The sequence below is a fragment of the Argopecten irradians genome, chromosome 5 (genome assembly GCF_041381155.1).
Source record: "Argopecten irradians isolate NY chromosome 5, Ai_NY, whole genome shotgun sequence".
Classification (NCBI taxonomy): Eukaryota; Metazoa; Mollusca; class Bivalvia; order Pectinida; family Pectinidae; genus Argopecten; species Argopecten irradians.
The window spans coordinates 29,131,431-29,154,171 of record NC_091138.1 but is presented as its reverse complement, the minus strand read 5'-3'; the positions used below and the strand labels follow the sequence as shown (position 1 = coordinate 29,154,171).

The 22,741-nt window shown below is 35.9% G+C and overlaps 1 protein-coding gene across 3 annotated transcripts in view; it reads left to right on the top strand.

The window, feature by feature from the left end:
• Positions 1-22,741, top strand: part of LOC138323454 (atrial natriuretic peptide-converting enzyme-like) — a 74,339-nt gene that overhangs the window by 19,206 nt on the left and 32,392 nt on the right. The window contains exons 1-2 of one of the 3 annotated variants that reach the window (XM_069268081.1): positions 7,742-8,195; positions 21,653-21,929. In XM_069268081.1, the coding sequence (XP_069124182.1) occupies positions 8,136-8,195; positions 21,653-21,929 (337 nt within the window). In that variant the 5' untranslated portion in view covers positions 7,742-8,135. Of the gene's footprint in view, positions 1-7,741; positions 8,196-21,399; positions 21,930-22,741 lie in introns of those variants that run through there. The other 2 variants (XM_069268082.1, XM_069268080.1) reach the window with 2 other exon arrangements.

The following is a 22,741-nucleotide window of genomic DNA, read 5'->3' as shown; positions in this document are numbered from 1 at the left end:
CGTGTGAGACCTGTACTGTAGTAGTGTTGATTGTGGATGTGATCTCTAACATACGTGTGAGACCTGTACTGTAGTAGTGTTGATTGTGGATGTGATCTCTAACATACGTGTGAGACCTGTACTGTAGTAGTGTTGATTGTGGATGTGATCTCTAACATACGTGTGAGACATGTACTGTAGTAGTGTTGATTGTGGATGTGATCTCTAACATACGTGTGAGACCTGTACTGTAGTAGTGTTGATTGTGGATGTGATCTCTAACATACGTGTGAGACCTGTACTGTAGTAGTGTTGATTTGTGGATGTGATCTCTAACATACGTGTGAGACTGTACTGTATAGTGTTGTTTGTGGATGTGATCTCTAACATACGTGTGAGACCTGTACTGTAGTAGTGTTGATTGTGGATGTGATCTCTAACATACGTGTGAGACCTGTACTGTAGTAGTGTTGATTGTGGATGTGATCTCTAACATACGTGTGAGACCTGTACTGTAGTAGTGTTGATTGTGGATGTGATCTCTAACATACGTGTGAGACCTGTACTGTAGTAGTGTTGATTGTGGATGTGATCTCTATTTACGTGTGAGACCTGTACTGTAGTAGTGTTGATTGTGGATGTGATCTGTAACATACGTGTGAGACCTGTACTGTAGTAGTGTTGATTGTGGATGTGATCTCTAACATACGTGTGAGACCTGTACTGTAGTAGTGTTGATTGTGGATGTGATCTCTAACATACGTGTGAGACCTGTACTGTAGTAGTGTTGATTGTGGATGTGATCTCTAACATACGTGTGAGACCTGTACTGTAGTAGTGTTGATTGTGGATGTGATCTCTAACATACGTGTGAGACCTGTACTGTAGTAGTGTTGATTGTGAATGTGATCTCTAACATACGTGTGAGACCTGTACTGTAGTAGTGTTGTTTGAGAATGTGATCTCTAAAACACGCTTGAGACCTGTACTGTAATAGCGTTGACTTTAGATTCGATCCCTATCATAGCACGCAGATCCATACGGTAAAACAATGTGCTCTGTGTTTGGGTGGTACAATGAAATTATTACGAATGCAAGTATCGATCTTATTTCGATGAAAGTAAGGACAAACTAGAACAATTTACATTTTGAAAGATGAAGAAATTGATGCAAAGGAATCAAAATGGTTTACAGCTGGACTTTATCCAACTCTGAAGTATGTTTTAACTATAGAATCAGTGTTACAATGGTCTAATTACTCACATGGACATCTCCGCCTCATATGGACATCTCTCTTGCCTTCCAACCACAACATTGTTTCTGTTTCACCTGTTTTACTTGTCTCTTGGACCCCAAAGTGGATGAGATTTGTTCCAAACCTGTTCCCTTTACATGAACTTTATTTCGTATCAAATTGCTCACTGCATATAATGGCAAGTAGGTATTTCAAAGACCTTGACTGGAGTAACCTGCTGGGGCCATCCATGACGACTTTACTAGTCATCTATTATTTTTCGTTTGAACATCACAATCTGATGTCGTTTTTTATGCCAGTCCATGATAGGTAAATCAGAAAAAAAATGCTTTTTCAACCTGAACTATCCTGCCGCGGTGGCCAAGTGGTTAAGATGTCCCTACATATTACCACAAGCCTCTAGGCTTCGGGTTCGTATTCTATTTGGTCGTAGTTGCAAGGTACTGACCGCTGGTCGGTGGTTTTTTCTCCGGGTACTCTGTCTTTCCTCCATCAACAAACCTGACACATCCTTACATGACCATGTCGGTTAATAGGACGATAAACTTATAAAACCAAACCTTCCTATCTGACAGCAAACTGCCTGTTTGAATATAATGATCAAGTATTTAGATAGTTTGCTTGGTCTTTTCAATCATAAGTGGCATTCAGTATTATGTTGTGGGTTTGAATGCATCTTTTGTTCGGACTAACTTATATCAACAATAACATTGATGGGTTCCTCCTTGAGTATTGGTACTATATAGTAGCAGTTGTCGGACAGCTTGACATATATTTATTTGTAAACATCGATATTGATTAATTTATGGGTAAAATTCTCGAAAAACGGTAACAGATGGCAATAAAAACAGCGATCATTATCCAAAGCAAAATATTGATTACCAATCGGAATCCCACTTGACCTGAGTATTGTAAGGCCACTGTTTGTGGTATAGTCGGGGACTTTCATGGTACTAGTTGGGCGCCTGTAGTACTTTGGCTAATAGTCCAATGTCGAATACCCGAAAATTATTCAGTGTGAAACTCATTGCTAATTACATTGTACAATAAACTCTCCATACAAACATGTCCACTCCATATTCAATAAGTACTTGCTTTAGCTATAATTTCAAATCCGTTTGGCTATCAAAACTTCAAAATTTAAGGGTCAAATTAGTACCATTTTTGACAATTTGACAATTTCGATATTTTTTATTTGACAATTTCGATATTTTTTTCCGATTCTATTCCACTTAATATTGTTTTTGTTCAACATAATATCCTTCAGAAAACGACGGCAATTACGTTAAAAGTTACAACGTGGTATATCACTCGCTGTCGCCGTCAGCGGAAACAATGACAATATATATGAAATACTTTTTAATAATGATCCCCTAGTGCTGAGGTAATAGTTTATCAGTCATTGACCTTTTGGCGAGGATAATATGGTGTTGCACTTACCTAATAAAATCAAATATTAACCGAGGGCGAAGTCTTTTGTACAGATACTTAATATTTTATCATATAAGGTCATTCTTTACAAATAAAGGTGAATGATTGATTAAACGTGTAACACTACCATGTATTATTTGACCATATCTGCGCTTGACTACTTATAAAAAGTCAGGGTCTAAGACTATGTCCCGCATCTTAAAGTGTAGTGACCACGGTGTTTGTACATTTGTAACTGGTAATTACGGTAATAGCCCTAATTTTTCTGTAGTGACCCCTGTTAAGTAAGACAGGGTAATCATACCCGTACTTCTGCTGCTTGTATGTTGACGGGAGCGACACGTCTTCGGGCTACGATCGTTAGCAGCCCTGTCATTATAGATGTCAACCTTACCTGGGGTAACGAACGCATCGCTACTCCATCTCGTCACCGACAATCCATTATACCTGGCAGATAATCGATACAAAACGACTAAAATGTGTAATTAATTGTTTAATGGCGGCTAATTACAATCAGGAGCTGTCTAGATGTTGTTAGTTCACACAAACTTCAGGGAATCTAGGCCAGCTTCTGCCGTACCGGAAGTGAACAGGTTGAGTGAAAGCGTTAGTAATGGCCGCCGGATCAAAGGGTCGGTAAACAACATGTAGGTCAGCGTATGATCTTGGCAGAGACAATTATTTGGGGAGAAGGAAGTACACTGTCGTGGAACAGCCAATGGATTGTTCTGTCACTTCAAAGGGTCAACGATCGATGCTGGTGTTCCAAACAAGCATCTCAAATTCTAGCATCTCAAATTCCAAAAGCATCTTTTGAGGATTTAAAAACTGACTTACTTTCGGTGATGAATGGCTATAGGTAAAAGGTTCTTCAAAGAGCCCATACATTAGTTATAATACTAGTAGCGGATGCATTATCCTAACGCCGCAATGCAAATGATCTTTGATGAAAACAATGTATTTGTTTTGTCTCCAGATGAAACTTTCAAGCCAAACGTGTTTTTCGTTTTAGAGATTCACGTAACGATAATGCAGCCGCAAAGGTCACAGCATCATGACTTAACAAAATAAACGGAACTTCGTATACAATTTATGTAAACAGCGAATAAAATGACAGAATCATCTACTATAACTACTAACAGTTTTTAACAAATAGAAACCCGAGCCAACCCGGACCATAGCATCTATACTAAAGGATTTTGTCGTCTGCTTCCAATGGTTGCATTTGAGCACTTACTGCAATTCTGCATACTCTCAATCAATTGTTTTTGCATTGTGCAAACATTTTCAAAATAAGAAATATAAGGAACATTATCAAGAGCTGTTGCATAGATAACAAGTTTTCTCTATTCACTATGATCTTCAGGGTCATCACAGCAGGGGTTTCTCAGACGTGTTTTGAAATGTCGCCTACATCATTGACTGAAGATTGTTTCTAAAATGTGGTTTCTTGTCGTGATGTAGCGCTTTTGCGAGAGCTCGTCACCATGAGGACACGTCTTGTAAAAATAATGTTTGTTTACGAAACTAATCGCAATTCGTATGGTCATGCTTTGCTCGTGTCATTCATGAGTATTCCTAGTTCTAGTGTTCGAAGAAGTGCTAAAAATTCCCCAAGTAAACAACGAAAAACAACGAAGACGTCGCTTGTTACTATCCCGGCCATATTTGCCTCCAACTGACAAGTAATGGTGCACGAAACCGTTAACACTAAAAAAGTTTTATTACTAAATCCGCTTTTGGTTTCAGAGAACAGAACAAAATCATCTTTAAACAAAACGTCCATGCGAAATGTAAAGGATATTCACACGTGAAACAAGGAAAGACAACAACAGGCCTATCTCAGCAGTTTTTGTAAAGAAAAGAAAAACACTTTTAATTGGCCGCAGTTATTTTGCGATTGTAACATTAATTTTGTAATACTTTCAGACCTATCGAGGAAACACGGTATGCTATGGTATTTCAAATGTAATTGAAACTGAAAAGTATTTATCCAATATAGTAAATCCCCCATGGGTACCGAATTAAGGAAAACTCCCGCCCAGTCTTGGTGCTGGAGACACAAACGACATAATCAATTGAAGTTCTTATTTATATATCACTTTAATTTCGGAAAATAAATAGCTTTTCTGAACTTTTTTCTAAACTGTTCAGAGTTGTAAAAGAACATTGTGCATCCAGTGCTTGATTCCATAGCACTTAAATGCATATTGAGCGATTTCAAGAGGTAGACATGAGGGATTGTAAAGAATAACCCAATCACACAGTCATATAGATTCAAAATATAGAATCGTGCAGAGACACCGATTATTGCGAACCAATGCTGCATCAAAAGCTATAAAGCGTATTGTATGTGACAATGTAAGATAAGGTTATCGCAGATATCGTTTAGCTTATACCGCACATGTGACATCGCACACATCATTTGGTGCACAGCAATGTGACATCCCAGGCATTCATAGGCATGTACCGCACATGTGACATCACAAACACCATTTGGCGTACAGCAATGTGACATCAAAGACACTCATAGATATGTACTGCACATGTGACATCACAAACATCATTTGGCGCACAGCAATGTGACATCAAAGACACTCATAGATATGTACTGCACATGTGACATCACACACATCATTTGGCGCACAGCAATGTTACATCACATGCATCTATTGGCATGTACCGCACATGTGACTTCAAAAACACCATTGGATGTACCGCACATGTGACATCATAAATCTATCCTTTGGTGTAACGCGCAACTCACATTACCGAAATCCTTTACTGTACCACATGTGACAAAACAGACATATTTTGGCATGTATACCGCACATTTCACGATATACACCCTTTTGTATATCGATCATGTGACGTCACAGACATTTTTTGGTGTACCGCACATGTGACATCACAGACATATGTTATCATGATCAAATTATGGCACTTATAGCATCCGGTTTGGTATTTATCAAACCTGGCATTTAGGATATTTCCTTCTGCAAAACATTTAAAATCAGGGACATTTTTTTTTCTGTTGGTCACTCTTGATATTTTGGACAATTGTTGTTGGATCCATATGGATCCAAGGCTCTTCTTCTGTGTGTCTCGTGTGTTATTCTGATCCCTTTCTGATGTTTGATCCATTTGCGACCGTAAAACTATCCCTATTTTTTAAAATAAAAATAATTAATTACAATAATGGATTAGAATTTAAATATAGTAATCTTATAAAATTACTTAAGATCTGTCTAGTTGTAACAATATCTAATGATTTCTCCCTTTCTTCAATTAGATTTGGTATAAATTACACCCAAGCTTTAACTCTACGACAGACGACAGGGTCATGTTTGTAATGCAGATCAGAGAATGGAACGGAAAGAGGTCAAATCTAATCAAATCTACCCTTACTAATCTACACGAAAACACCTGCGTCTCCAGGAACTAACGGTAGTATATAGCTGGAGTAATGAACTGTGTCAAGGCTAGCTTAGACAACAAACATCGATGACGTCAACGGACGGTTGAACCGACATGACGTCAGTACAGGTACAGAAATGTCTTACATGTCCCGCAGCATTTTACTGCATTTTGTTTGGGATTATATGGATATCATAAAACAAAAACAAATGAATAAATTGATATATTAATAAATAAATAAATAAATAAATAAAGGAAATGGCTTTGTCCGCTATCGTATGTTCAATCAATGAAATAAGCAACAGTTGGTTAAAAAACTTTTTTTTTTTATTTTATATCAAAAATTAAAAGTTTCTTACAGAACATGCTTAAAATAGTTTAGAAAAATGGATGAAACACTTTCTATGGCAATTATTGTACCGAAAATATTTCACAAAAATTTCAAATCTAAAATAATACTTTTATAAAAAGCATTTAATAAGGATTTCATCATTCTTTTCGTTTGTTTCCGCATCACGCGTAGTGTTCCTTAGATGTATATTGACTGCATTATCTCTGTACCTAACGATAGGCCGTTTCATAACGACGAGGTTACCTTAGAAACTGGACACAGATGACGAGACAACAGCCACGTGTTGGTGACGTTTTGGGAGATAGGTGGAACTCCCAGAGGAATACGGTAGTCAGATAGCCTTGCACCGATCGATGACGAGTTTTCTTGTCTGCGTATTAAGGCTGTCGCGCGGTTTGGCCACTATGTACTAGTATATAAGAATATGAGATTTTACTGTGCATAGCCCGGTTTATTGTACACAGAAAGTGTGACAATAACATAAGCATTCTAATACAGAAATTAACCCAATGCGAACAGGTTATTGACATTATCTTTATTTCATTTATCTTTTATGTTGTTTATCTTATTTTATTTGTAAAACGATTATTGAAAGTAAAGATGTGATGGTCAATCACAAAACTGATATTTTAACAATTGTTATAACAACTGTAAGAAAAAAAATTCTTTTTAACAAAATTGCGCAACACTACGAAATTACCATACTTTTGCCATAGTTTAACGAAAACAAAAGGTTTCATCCAAGTTAACGATTTGATAACAGTTTCAGTTAAAATTGATCTTATTTCGACCTTGCTACCACGATGAGATCTCGCAGCTTTCTTACAAGTTTCCACCGTGGGATCTACACCCCGATGACATTTGTGTCCTTGCCACCGTCGCATGGCTTGCTACAGGTGGCACACCAATCAAATCGATCCTTAATATTTGTTTTTATTCGGCATCGTCTGCAGGAGGTGACCCAGTTTCCTCCTCGTCAGTCTTGCTATAGTCGATAGTTCTGTCGGCACCGTAACAGATAATGTCCTCACAGTAAAAGTTCAATTTTATGATGATAATTTTCCCTAACATGAGCTTGCGGCTTGCTACAGCCAATGTATCTATATGTTCAGCCTCTCGGTGATTGGCGGTTGCACGCGACAGTAATTTGCATGAAATATAATTAGTATTAATTACTTTAATTATATATAAAAGTCGGTCTCCTGCCGATTTTCCGGTGGTGTGCGAAATTGAGAAATAATTATCGACAAAGTCTTCATGTGGAATTTTGTTTGGTATACAGAGCGGCGACAGGTTGATAGACACACGACGGTAACCGACTTGTTCGAACGCTTACTGGTCAGTCGAGTGTAATGGCCCTGGTCATCAACAGGCTTTTTGGTGGTCAGTAGGTCTGGACGTTTGCCCAATAAATCCACGAGATTGGTCAGCATCTCTGCTGATAAAGACAACACCTGGTCAGTTACAGCGGTGAATTTCTTACCAGCTGATTTGGAACTTTACTGCCGGCGTGGATAATTGAAAAACGTGTGTGGTCCGACTATTGTTGGTTGTTAGCATGTGTTTGTGAATTAATGCAATGATATAGAAAATTTGGACAACATCAGCGGAATAATGAAGCGGTTAACCTTGTATACTGACCACTGGTCAAATGTTACGTAATTATCTAACAGACCACTCCCACCTCATCAGGGCGGGGTCATGCCGCACGTGAGGAAACAGCGCGAGCGGAATGCCCTCCTGGTGGGGCTCTGCATAGAGGTAAGAAATCCTTTCGTCAGATACCATGTACATATATATCTAATTAGCCACAGGATCGGTAGGATAGGTGTCGATATGTACCACATTCTGGTCACTTAATAAGCCACTGGTTAGTGGCATTACTGCACTGGCCTGAACTGTTTACATAATGTATTCACTTTGTTTTTCTTCTTTTAGTTAAAAGGTCTAATGTTCTAATGCTACAAGTGTTTTCAGACAATTCCTGACGTACCATGGTCAATACTTTCGTCTGGAAACAAATATATATGTTTAATAGCTTGTCTAACGCGCGGTCACCTTCCTCAAAGTGCTCCTCGGATTCAGTTATCCTTTTACATTACAAATTAAGAAAAACTCTTTGTTTTAACGGTATATAAGTTTACGTAATCAACAAGTATTTATACATTGTGTGAGGCCCTTTTACATAAGTACATCTCTGTGTTTGGATAACCCATATGTTTCAATGACTTGGCCATTGGCCTACACTTAAGGTCATGTGCCAAGACGGTCTAGGAAAAGCCAGAAATAACCCGAGAAATATGTTTATAAATTAGAGATATCGATATAGTTTTAAAAAATTAGTTAAGTGCCGATTAGGTTTTGCTGGATAAAATGCCCTTCAACTAGTCTTAACCTGCAGTGAATTGTAATTGTTGGTTGGTTCAAGCTGTGATACATACAGTTAGTGCATTTAGAAGTATCGTTTATAGGTCCATTAACCCCATCAATCAATCAACTTCTTAAAAGACACGGAAGATATTGCTGTCAGCAGGTGTATTAAGTGGACTCTAATCAGTATATGTAGTGGCGTAGATCTGGCCCCTACCAATGGTGGCACAGATGGCTACACTTACTTGTTAGAATTCGATAAGTTAGTGTCACAATAATGATAAATGTGTTTTAGATACTTTTTGTAATTTTAATTATATTTTTACCTATTTAATCTGATTATATTCATTACGTAACTTCGTTCAGTTATTGAATAATGATTAGCAAAATGTCCCAAAGATGCGGAGAGACATAGTCATGGCTTGATAGAGACCATACTGGTCAAGATTAGCATAAGTCATGAAAACCAAATCAACGCATCAACTATCGACATTTCAAGTATATTATTTATTTGATTAAAGGTTAGCTCGCCCATTTTGTAATTTCAGTAATTTGTCTTAATATCTAGTATTGAATTGCAGAAAATCCGTGTATATTTCCACTGTGACATCTTGTTGAATTGTATATTTTGTTTATAAAGCCTGTGGTACAATGTATACAATACGTTGCGCGGAATCCCTTGTATCAATACACCGCTGGTGTTGGTTCACGTAGATGTGATGTTATACCGTCTTTATACAGGAATCTCTGATTACAAAACAATATTTAAGTCTGGATAACAATGTGTCTTTAAACCTATGATCAGATGTGTAGATTTAAAGGTACCATTCCATGGTGTTTCTAGTTTAATGTTGAACTGGGTTTTTTTTTCTAACGGATTATGCTGTTAACTTCGGTCTAGACTCCTTGAAACAATAAACGAGACTTTGTAAGGACGATATTACATGGAGTGTGAAGCGAACTGTGAAGAAATAACTTAAGTTTTGACCTAAGTCGTCACTTTTGTTGCGAGAAATCGAGGCGAGGACTTAATAATAATGGTGATATAATATAATCTGTTGATATTTTCCTCCTCATTGTTTGATGAATGTCCGTATTTTTGATTTAAACATATCTTATTGCGTAATTTAAAATACAATGGGATTTGGCACAAGGTTTCAAATGATATGAAGCCCTCTCCCTACAGAATTATAATTGATTTTATAACAAAGAACACAAAATGGTAAATACACATGTTTACAGAATTTTAGAGAGAGAGAGAGAGAGAGAGAGAGAGAGAGAGAGAGGTGGGGGATGGGGATATTTGTTTATTTTTGTATTTGTATGTAATGATATACATGTATTTGTAATCACTCCCGATGCTGACGACCGAAGTTGTACTAATCGTTGTTCTTGTCTCGCTGAACGTCTGTATAGTTCGTTGAAAAAAATGAATGAAGACTCGATTATTGAAATGACATTAAAATAATGCAAAAAAATGTTCGAAGAAACGATTCTGGCAAACACTTCATATTATACTGCAAACTTTTCTCGAAATACAATACTTCACATATATGCAGGTTTTAATACTCGTATTTAGATTTGGGACAAAGTTGTGGAGACTGAATCGTTCCCACACATCGAGTTGTTTGAAATAAACGTCATTGCATGTACTAAAACTATATTTCGGTGTTTTGTGTTACGGTGCTATTTTAACTTCACTTCATGTCGCCATAAAATTTTTTACAATTTCTGTTATAACGAATTATATCTTTTGGTACCATGGGATTCGTTATAGCAAAGTTTTACGGTATAATGATATTTATCTTCACTAGGTTTTATCTGATATTGCTCAATCGTGTCTTCCTCGGGAACATTGTCGATTCTTTGAATCATAGCATATCAAACAATCGCCTTTGGGATTTATTTAAGAAGTGAAAAAAAAAAAAAAACCATCACTAAAATAAACACCTCGAAAAGGTTCATAATTGATAGATATATAATATCGGTGGCCCTGTCTTGAATTAGCGGCTGGAGTGTACCACGAGTAAAGATACCACGACAACGTAACCAGTAACAAGGAAGTTGTCAGGTCATTGACAGCTGTGGTAAATGGTATGAGACATTCTTATATACCACGGGGTAACATTTCACACTACACTACAGCGTAGAAAGATGAAAGGATTTGTTACTGGAAATGCCACATGAAACTGAAAATTAGAAAATATATTTGGAAACCATGTTACTACACATTTTATATAGATGACATATATATGAGAGAAGAGATTTTTTTGTTGTAAAATATTATCTGAATGATTACCAAAATTATCCATATCGCTGAAATAGAACACTGCTCCTTACAGTTACCCAGCTCCTTCCCCCCAAATAAAAAAAACAAAAACAAAAAACACTAACCCCCTTCCCAAAAAAAAGAAAAAAAAAGAAGACATAAATGACACGACAACAAACCGTGAAACATTACTTAAGTTAATTACGGTTATACAATTAATGTAATGAGATACATTGTAGTTTGAAAAGCCGAAGCATTGCAAAGAAAAGGTGCATTAACAGAGATTAGAATAACAAGTCGTGAACCAGTGTATGGCACTATCACGGTCGGCTATATGATTTATTACACACAAGGCGGCTATTACAAAAGACAGTTCATCATTCTTGGTATTGATAGGTCCGCCATGGGGACAATTCTGTCGTTTGCAAAACAATCTTTGCCGACGGCGTTTATATAGTTTAGTTGGAGTCTTAATTAAAAATGCGACACTTTCAGCAGATTATGAAGTTACTGAAAAATAAGAAATTGAACTTGCTTAACAATACAAATGTACGTGTTGCATGTTCATTGATGACCATTTACTGAACTAAGTATCATGCGACTCTGATATTAACTTTAATGACGTGTCATGAGTTTCAGCTAGTTACAACTTCTCCCATTTTTCTCAATCATTTCATAACACATTTACAGCAGTTTTTAAAGTCCTATTCTGCATTTTGTAGTTATTTGTTAAATTAAAGGTTTTAATGAACTTTGTAAGGGTTATATTTCATTGGGTTTGAAACGAACTGTCTTGAGAGTTGCCATGTTTATTTTTTTGATCTGTCAGTTGTTTTTCTTGTTTGAGGAAATTATATCGAGGGAATATTTCTCTGTTAGTTTGTTTCTTAATATTTTTTTTTCTTTCTTGTTAGTACATTTTGAACAAAAATCTTTTAACATACATGTATGAATAGCAATTTGAGGTTACCTTTGTGCAGCGATTCTCTCTTGTCATTTTGGATTGTTAAATTGTAAACAATATATACAATAAGGTATAACAAACATATAGGCAATGTAGAAGTACCAGTTCTATCTCTGGTTTCATATGTTCAAATCCCTACTGGTATAGTTGCCTAATCTGATGCAGACCCCAGGTCAGTGATTTGTTTCTACGGACTGCACCCACAATATATATATATGTGTGTGTGTATCTTGCACTCTTGCACGTACTTCAGGTTGCCTCGGCCACGTTCAAACAGATCTTAAAACAAAAAAATAACTAGACTTACATAATCCAAGTTTTGACCTGGTTTCTAAAAAGACATTCAAAACATCTCGCTTCTAAAGCAGAATATGATATGCACAAATTTATTTCTACATAGACATCTAAACATATCCCCAAGAATTAAAGAAAAAAGAAAAACGTTTTGAATAGCATGTATATATAAAGGTTTGGAAGGATCACAAACGAACGGTACTGATGGATATTCTACCTTTCTTGGAACTGCGTACTTCTGACCAGATACTAACGTCAAAGATTACGTGAGCGACGTATCTAAAATAGCTGCATGTGTTTGTTTTTGGTACTTGTCATATTTCTCTGTAATGAACTGGTTACCATTGCTCTAGTGTAGGCGTGAAGTATCACTAATTACCATAACTATGTCGGCTGGTGTTAGCACCCCTGTGTAACAGGACCCTACTGTAGTCCATCCTTATCTCCCAGTGTAAACAATGAGGTGGGGGGAGGGGGAGGATTGACCCTCCTCTCAGACCAGTGTCAGCACGAACCCAAACATACTCACATATCGGGCACTGGGCACGCCATAAATTACAGAGGATAACGTCTGACAGGACAGAAAACTTGTATACTTTAGTCTATAAATACTTATAGTTCTCAATAACGGACATATAGATACCAAAATTTATACATTCTTTTAGTCGAGTGTTTATCCGTCGATTTACTGGAATTTCTTACCTCTGTTCTTCCACGCCATGTTTTATCATGGTAATGTCCATGTGAGGATTTAATAAGGATATTCATTTTATTGTGTTGAAATGTTATAGTGATTATGATGATTTGTGATTACGTGCTCAACCCCGTGGAAATAAATCCCCGATTTAATTCGTGATATGTGATGTGTGACTGTGGTCATAGTAACGGCAACCTTTGTCTTGTACGTCATCAAGATTGCATCATCACCGTGGTGAGTAAATTCGTGACGTCACAATGGTAATGAACTTTATTTGTTACGACTCAGTTACATGTATTGCACTTTTGACATGTAATGCATGACTGTATGGCGATATATTTCTTTTTTTGTTTTGTTTGACCATTTAATAGAAATTCATCATTTTTTATGATTTAAGAAATACATATTGCAAAAATATAATTGTTGGTAAGAAAGCATTGGCCAGCATTTGTATTGTCCAATCTGATTAGAATCCCTGTTCCTGGTTTGTTTGATTCCCCCGATGGTTGTCTGAACACCAAAATAAACGCTAAGTGTTTTGATCGAGGTACACGTATTGTGTATACCGAAGAAGAATAAGCTAGAATTTAAGATAAAATCATAATTAGAATATAAAGCCAAAAACAAGATTTTTCCAATATTTAATCTAAAACGTTGTAACATCACATAACAATCCCGAGTGATATATACTAAAAATAGCAATAAAGCAAAGATAAAATGGTACCACATCATTACCACCACCATTACCACCACCACAACAACGACATAAATGTACCACATCACTACCAGCACCATTACCACCACCACAACAACGACATAAATGCACCACATCACTACCACCATCACTACCACCGCATCACTTCCTACAACACCACTACCACAACAACAATATCCTTGCTGAAACATGTTGAGATCAGATATACATTAGCACTACTGCGCATTCAAAACCAGTATGAATGAGAACAACGAAATAGCCATGATAGATCAAATACTTTTATAAGTAAACATAGTAAGAAGTTGCAAGCAAAGCTATCCTTTGATATTTAGCACTGTAATCCCGGTTTCTTCGTTTATCTTTATATATTTCAGCTACCTCAAAAAGCTGTTTCAAAATGATTGGTGACGACGCTTCATCTCAAGTGTTCATTGATGTTAAACATTTTACATACTGCAAATTGATAGGTGTTTAAAATGGATCTTAGAAGCAATAGTAAAACGGCTGTAGTTGATCTAACGGTTTTTTTATCTGTAATAAGTATATTCGAGTTCTATTAGTGAAAACAAAGATAAAATGATCGGGTAAACGGTGCTTATCGCCAGTTAATGGAAATAGATCGTTATTGTTTAAATAGATAATCAATTGTGAACGACAATGATACAAATGCACATTTAGTAAGATGTTGTGACTTGCACATCACCTGCAGCTGAGACTGATACTGACATCCATATATATACGAGGTGTCTGATGCATGGCCACAATTTTAGAAACATCCAGAGGAAAATAGATATAAAGTATCGGTTTGTGTGATTGTTTCTTGTAACCGTATTAAATGTCTGTATATATAAGGGATCAATAAGTGAGAATGAGTATTGTCTGGCAATTTCTTCGATGTCACAAATACATCACAGACGTCACTTTTACGGTTCTCTGACGTCACCGACACTGGAAGTTGGTAAAAGTGAATTGGGTAATTTTCTTTATCCCTTGCGACAGAAGACTGATATTCGTCTGCTAAAACTGACCTTCTTACGCCGCCACGAAATACATTGTAGAAAAGAATATCGTCTACTCGCATCCATATATCTCGTTCAATTTTATCCACTGTTAAACCGGAAGTTAAAACGGCTATACAATTTTCGTCTAGTCAGTTATAACGATAAACTTGATAATAGTTTTGCTATATAACAACGTGAAAAATGTTGAACATTAGTTCTTGGTTTCTGAGATGACCATCCTTTAATTTTGAAATATGATCCCCCATGTTTCTAACAATTCGGTCAATACATGGTTATATCAACAACAACAAAAATATCGACCTCGGATTCCGTCCTCGGTCGATATGTTTTCTTAGGTAGACAAAACCATAGATCTTCTCCATCAAAATGGCATATTTGTATAATATCTAAACAAACCGTGCTTTAGCCAGTGTTTTATAGGTATATTTGTTTATTCAGCCTAAAAAAGAAAACAGAAAAAACCACCTTGTCGTTAAAAAGATAATTCAATCTTGATATATATTGTTACATTCTACTGGTACCCTTAGAATGGCGTGAAACATTCACTTTTTTAAATTCTAACAAAAGAACATATCGTAGACTGAAGACATGCAGGCAAACGGGAATCATATATGAAAATTAATATAATGCGGTAGCTTCCATGAATTCGACTGCATTCGTAATGGAATCAATATGTCACACTTACTGGTGACAAATATTCTTATTGCATGGTCAGTGAAACTATTCCGCTTACGTCAGTTGTTATAAGGGTAAATGTTTTATATCATTTAATTTACTTCTCATTGATTTAGCGACCATGAAGAATGTAACACGTCGAGTGGAGGTTCATCAATCCTATTCAAAAGAATAGCGCAACCTTCAATCGTTTCATTTCAACAGTATTCAAATAGTACATTCCTAAATATATATCGCATTGTCATCTCACAGCAGTTTGTAATTGAACTGTGATTATCTCAAAAAGACTTAATAAAAAAAATCTGTTTTTCCTAGGTATTATGTTATAATGAAACTTTGCAGAATGGGCAATGTATACTATTCTCTATGGTATTTAGTCCATATAATAACTTAGTTAAGGCGATATCAATATTACAGAATTTTCTGATGTTGTTAGTTTTGCTTGTCAATCACTCGAAATTATCGCTGTGTGTTATTACAAATAAATGTTTTCGTTTATTCAAAACAAGATAAAATATTACTGTAACAGTAAAATTTCTTTCAATGTACATATTGTTATTATGCAGCCGTTTGGTCTTGATGAAGTCGCTTACTTTTATTTCATATGTGTGCAGTATTTCTTCTGACAATATATTACATGCGTCTTAAAACAAAAACAAAAAAGAAACCAAAGAATTAGTTTTTAAAAATATTTGGGAAAACAAAATTAAAGTGCGAATTTATCAAAAGGTTGCAGGCCTGTTATTCAATATTGAATCCATGCTGAGGTGACAAAAATGCAAAATATGAAATTTAAAAGTTATACATTTGGCTAATAAGGGCACCGTAATATGCTTTGGTTGATACGTAATCTGAATAACAAATATTCTGTTTCCCTTTTAGGAATAAGATTAGATGTACCAATTGCTTCTTAAGTTTGAATTAAAAATTATTTCTTCGCTGCAATTAAATCTTCAAGTACCCCGACATTACAGGCTTGACCTGAGTGGCATCGAGATTGAATAGAAAACGCACACGATAATATTGTAAGTCTAGTCTGCAAAAAGCAAAGACGATTATTGATAAAGCCTTTTATCTAATTATAATCTTTACTTTTTAAATAATTGGGTCACCTCCACCGTCTACCTGAAAAGTGAATAGAAAGCTCTACGACAGCATGACATATCATTAATATATTTTCATAATAGACATGAGGTAAAGAAATACTTGAAAATGTGTTGTCTGGTCCCGATTTTACAGTTGATTTGATCAAATGATAAAAATATATAGAGAGATATTTTCACAAACAGCCACAATGCTTTATTTTCATTGTGAACTTTATGACAGTTTGCTCCAATGGAACTCTTTAATTAGCACTTTTCATCTCACCTGGTATGTATAAGATGCCACTGAAACATGTTGGATACTCGACTGTTTAGAAAGCTTGACGAAAGGTGGTGAAAACGCGACAGTACTATATTTGGATATCTTCACAGTCGTCACCATCGCTCTATAACTTAGGTAAGTAAATCTCCTTTTATCTGATCGCATGACATTACTATAATTAATTTTGTAGAAAATAATTATATACCATGACCATTGAGAAAAAGAAGAAATCTATTCGATATCCTTATTCCATTAATATGTGTTTTCGTATGAAACGTTATATATAATTTACTGCGTTTACCGTATAATTCATTAGGGGGATGGATAGCTCGTGGATTTAGTTTCATATAAAACACATCATAGAGAACATAAAACATCACATAAGGATTACATAATTCAACATGATTGTTGAAAATCATTAATTACATGTCGAATTGGATTCACAGAAAAATGTACCGTAATTCCCTGTGAATTGGTCACAGATTTCTTTTTTATCACATTTTTTTCACATCACTAGAGGCTATAGGCGGAGTCAATGCCAAATATTCACTATCTGTAAATATTTCATCAAAGTCGTTAGAAAAATTATAAAAGCGAGTATAATTTCGATGCTCTTATCAAAAGCTAAGTTTTCAAAGACACTGATTATCATTACTTTGTAGGATATTTGTAAACAAAAAGTAAAATATAGTAAAAAAAAAATACATGACTGTTCATGATACATATAAACTCAATACTGTATTTCCTACTAGGAGTTTACATATGTCTGTCAGTAATATATATTTAGGGTAACAATAAGGGGCACGTAATATGGCATTCTTATAAAATCATAAAATGTGTTCAGATTCATCCTCTTACGCTTACAACGCTTGAGATATGTTCTAATATCTATGTTGATTTATATTTATTAAGAATTGTTCTTTTTTGCTCTACAATGTGATAAATATAATGTTGTTGTTTTCCTTTTCCTTCGTCATCACTTTATCGATTCTGTAATTTCCTGTGCACATTGGTATCACAGTTTTTGATTCACGGGAGGGAGACAATGAACCGACAGACATTTCATAATTGGGTAATTTATAAAGTAAAATATTTATCTTAATTTGAAGAATAATAGGGAAAAAACTAAATTTATATATTAATAAATGCATTGTTCACGTGTATGTTTGATAAGTTTTTTTCGTATATATACTTGTTCTAAGGATTTTTCAGTTTTTTCGATAAACGTTTGAAAGTTCAATTTCACTTTGATCTATGCTCACAAACTGCTGTATCATATTCAAAGCTAACATCTCAAAATGTCGGTGCAATAACTTATTAACCTCATTTCACAAATATCCTCCAATAATCAGCGACAGACATTTATTTCGGTTCCCTGACAATATCTTGGTCGTTTGATGGGATCGCTTTGTTTCATAAATTAGTATGAATACGGTATTAGAGGGGAAAAAATAAGATAAAACATGTAGATACCAAGCATTATTATCTGCAACACTATCAATCATTTTGCGAATCCGAAACTTATACAACGGTGATATATTCGCCTGTATGTATGAACGATAACTTAAACAATACTGCAATTTGTGCAATAAAATATACGCAATACTGCAATTACAATAAAATATACGACGCCGGAAATTCTTAACTGGTTAATTCAAACACATATATAAGGAATGATTATCAATTTTGCTGCTTGCATTGTGTGATGAAGGAAGGCGAACCTCGCCCAAGGATACATGAACTGTTAACTTCATTCCACGAGGTTCACTTACTAGTACCATGTGCAAATACGTGTACAACAAATTTACTTTCATATCAGCGAATATCCGCAAAAATGACAATTAATCCTAAAATATGAAATTTACATCTTATTAAAACACACATGTTGGTTATTAGCTGTTAAACTGTATAATTTGTTTTTGTTTGATAGATACTAACAACAATGTCGACGCCGACTGCACGAAGGGCGTCTGTTTGGTGCGAAAACCCCACTAAACGGACCAAACTGCGCAGGTTTTCAGCAGGAGCAATACTGAGAAGATCTATGCCAATGGAGCACCACTCCGAGGGCTTCCTTCTCCGGGAGTCATCCACCACAACACTAGTCAGTGGATACTCGTCTAACAAGTCCCCGGATCCGGTGCCAGCACCCCCAGTAATATTTTATGGATTCTGTTATTATAGATTCTAAAAAAGCTTTTGATTTAATTTGTTTGGTTGAATGATCATACAATTCAAACTTTACCAAGGGCATAAGACATGCATTGTTTATGTATATATTATTTCTCGATATTTAAGATTTTGTTTTGCATCTAACATAATTATTTAAGGAAACTGTTTGATTTTACAGGAACTAAAGTATAATAAAGTTATATGTTTTCAGAATTGTCAAATGACACATACATCCAAATCAGTAGATATTATACACGTATTCAGATAATTGTTTGAAATCAATGTCATCAACTTGATAATAAAATTCAATTTATAGCCAGCTCCTTTCTTAGTGTCTTTAAAGCGTATTTGTCCCCATACTGTTCCATATGAGCCTCATTGATCCTTTGTTGTAGGTCAGATGGACGGCGATTCCACTTCCTACTTCCTACCATAATTGTACACTAGTTATATGAATACGTCTCTGCTAATGATAACCAGTTGATATTTCCGCCGTCGTCTTTGAAAACTTATTATCGCCCCGTCTCCTTATCTCGCGAGACTTGTAATCATCCTAGTATAACTGCTGGAATTATTTATCTCTAATTATCTGTCAACACGTCAAACTATAAAGCATCTATAGGATTGATCGACGTCCGTCTATTAATTGTAGAGGGTCGATGGAGAATTGACGGTACCTGGTCAACCTTCGGTAGATTGCATCTTATTATCACTGTCTATGGTGGCTAGCAGTTCGTTACAAGATAATGCATTGCTGCGTCTGTCTCTTGTCTTTGAATTTGATTTTTGGCTGTCAATGTGGAACCTCTCTATAAATTGTTTGTTCAAATATCCCGGAAAAGCCTCTAAGTGATACATGGCCAATCATTGTCTTTGATTGGTTTCTTTTATGTCGCCTTTAAACATATTACAAATTGGAATGTTGATGTAATACCACCACATGTTCCATAATTCTGGATTAAATTGGAAGGTTATCAACGAATCGATGTATTAGGTATAAATATCATGACTAATTATTAAAGTGAATAGTCGGGCAAAGAAAACCAGTCTAAATGCGTTCATTGGCCTTCCAAAATTTCTCACATATTAATATGACGGCCAAGTTCTGCTTACGTTTCCCAGTTCTGACCATTAAAGTAAAGGAAAGTTGAAAGCATTGAAAGCGAGGCTGCGTGTAAATGTAACCACGGACATAGTCAGCCGGGAGGACGTTTTAGGATTCCTATACTTTAAAATAATTTCTTCGTACGCAGACAGATTTTGGCGAGAGATTTTATTTTTCTATTTCATAAGAAATTATACTGGATACATTCACACCATTTTTACCGACTTTAGCCATCCTTGCCTGACTGTTCACTTTAACGTTTATGTTACTAATAACATATTTACATACACTTATTTCGTTAATTATTAGATACTTTGAATATGGCTCGTGTGTAACATTATAAATTAATTTCAAATTCAATACATGAAAGTAATTAACTATTTAATATTTCTTGAATTAAGTATTAAAATATCAGACATTCTTATCCAGGTGGATGCCTTCCTAAAATAAACACGAGTAATGATTGGTGAATATCAAACATCATCACACTGATAAAATATTAAGAGATGCCGTTGTTCCATTTCAATGTGTCAGTACGTGATAGCTTTCTTACCCCAGCTGCCTTATTCTTGCCTTGCCACATCATATCGGCGACTGTGAATGGTGAGGATTCATTGTAGTTATAATAGAGTATTTCCTCCCACTCTCAATCTTACAAGGCAACCTTTACTTGTAGTGGAGCCGCAGATTCTCCGGTGTAATTGGCGATGTTGTAATGAGCGGGGGGTTGCTTGTAACCATTATATTCGCTAATCAAAGGATGAAACTATTGCGGCCTATCGGAATGTCTGACTGGGTTTATAGTACACTAAACTTCCAAATCCCAACCGTCGTCTCATTTACAGCCTTACAAGCATTCAAAGTGGATATTTATGTGTTGATTAAACGAGGACTAGAATTAATCACCGGCTACCAAAGAGATACAGACGCACTGGTCTACCAGAGTAGATATAGCCTTAGACTCGATAGACTCGATTCCAACTCTGTCCATTTGGTCCCGTTGATGGGTTGCGGTATCAAACTCTAATATACAGACATTGAAAGGCACGATGTTACGGTGATGGTTGCTGTCCCGTCCACTAGCGGAATGGGGGGGGTGAAGAGCAACTAATCATGCGGTCCGACATGCAAACATTGCCGTCCATTATCCAGTTGAATTAGTACGGCGGGCATAACTTATTGATTTTACCGGAAGTCTATGCATATATGTTGATACCTGTAACCCTCTGTGTCGATCGCGCGAGACAATCGCGAGCGAGTGACATCCCGACCCTGTCAGTGCTCCTCTGCCGCTGCGCCTTTCACGACAATGGTCAATTTAAAAGTGTAACTGTACCATATAGCATGATAACTTAGATGCAAAAATCAAGTAGTAGGCGCCGTGGGGCGACCCTGCAGTGTAACCAGAATTGTTTCGTATCTGTAAGGGGATGTTAGACCTATTCTCGTTCTAAGTTGGTGTGGCGCCCGCTTCATGGCTATGAGTGGGGACATCCTTAACAGGATTCCTCTCAAAGTAATTCACAGAAAACTGTACCCAAGTGGTGATGAGAGTGTTACTCTTCTTCAGGCTTGCTATGACAACCCATTGTTCCACGAGGAGGACTCTCGATACCCACAAGACGACCTGGTACGTCATGGTATGGGATCCACCGGCGGCAACGGCACCCAAGGGGAGAAGGGGTCACGCGCCAAGGACTACCACGTGACCACTGAACTACCTCCAAATGACGTCCAATTTAAAAAGTCGTACAACTTTCGTCAGCGGTCAGTGGTTAAGATTGTGGCAGTTGTTGTTTTAGTGATATTGGTGGCTCTCTTGATTGGACTACTCGTACATTTTCTGGGTAAGTTATATTTTTATTTACTTCTATAGTCTTACATATCCGTTAATTTCAAATATGTAAACTTTTAATCAACTTTGTCTGATTAGAGTACGTTAATAATTCTGATGATATGTATAGATCATACGGTTTATTTCTCATTGATGTAGAAATTCGGAAATTAATTAAAATGGGATTTATATATAATGTATTATTTAATGTTGGTGACCAACGTCTTATGCCTCGAGTACCATGTATTGAAATATTAACGCAGAACATAGATGTCTTACTACAATCTCAAATGTCCACAATTTTCCTTTTAACAATCTGAACTGTACTCCACCTAACTGTTAAAACTAATGATCATTTTGTACCTCTGTACAAAATAAAACGTCTTAAACTTTATCTTCCTCATTTTAATGTTATACCCCTAACGTTATATATAACCCATAATTTTCATAATCAAATATGTTGTACTCAACTCTAATAATGTACTTTTAAACGTCTTGCAATTCGTTCTCTCGACTGTTAAGTTTCATACACATTTCCATTTGTTCTTAGTTCACTTCCTCAAAAGTTTAAACGTTCTCTATCCATCTCTAATGTATAGTTCTAATCGTTCTGTATCCCTCTGAATATTTTTTCCAGATATTATTATAAAAGTGATATTGTCCTCGAAAATAAAAACAATTATACCACAATAATAGTAAGGAAGTTACATTGGACGGACATTTTCTTATAAAATGTTTATCAGACTAAAATAAATCTCGATGTAAACGTAGAGGATAAATAAAATTAGCAAAGAGTGTTAAACCAAGTTCATGTGTGCCATTCCA